Genomic DNA, 256 nt, shown 5'->3' with positions numbered 1-256 from the left:
GAAGGAGCAGGACACCAGCGCCCACCTGGAGCGGATGAAGAAGAACATGGAGCAGACCATCAAGGACCTTCAGCTGCGGCTGGACGAGGCCGAGCAGTTGGCCCTCAAAGGAGGCAAGAAGCAGCTGCAGAAGCTGGAGGCCCGTGTGAGGGAGCTGGAGAACGAGCTGGAGGCCGAGCAGAAGCGCAACGCCGAGAGCATCAAGGGCCTCCGCAAGTCCGAGCGGCGCGTCAAGGAGCTCAGCTACCAGGTGGGG

At 63.7% G+C, this 256-nt stretch overlaps 1 protein-coding gene across 1 annotated transcript; it reads left to right on the top strand.

Moving 5' to 3' along the window:
• Positions 1-4: 4 nt before the first annotated feature.
• Positions 5-250, top strand: LOC114818972 (myosin-7-like; the record flags this gene model as incomplete). The annotated part of the gene is made up of 1 exon (XM_029087107.1): positions 5-250. A coding segment is annotated over one exon (246 nt), but the record flags the coding sequence as incomplete, so codon positions are not given.
• Between the last annotated feature and the right edge of the window lie 6 nt (positions 251-256).

This window comes from Antrostomus carolinensis, unplaced genomic scaffold (genome assembly GCF_000700745.2).
Source record: "Antrostomus carolinensis isolate BGI_N321 unplaced genomic scaffold, ASM70074v2 C12486827, whole genome shotgun sequence".
Classification (NCBI taxonomy): domain Eukaryota; kingdom Metazoa; phylum Chordata; class Aves; order Caprimulgiformes; family Caprimulgidae; genus Antrostomus; species Antrostomus carolinensis.
This window is presented reverse-complemented; position numbering and strand designations above follow the sequence as displayed.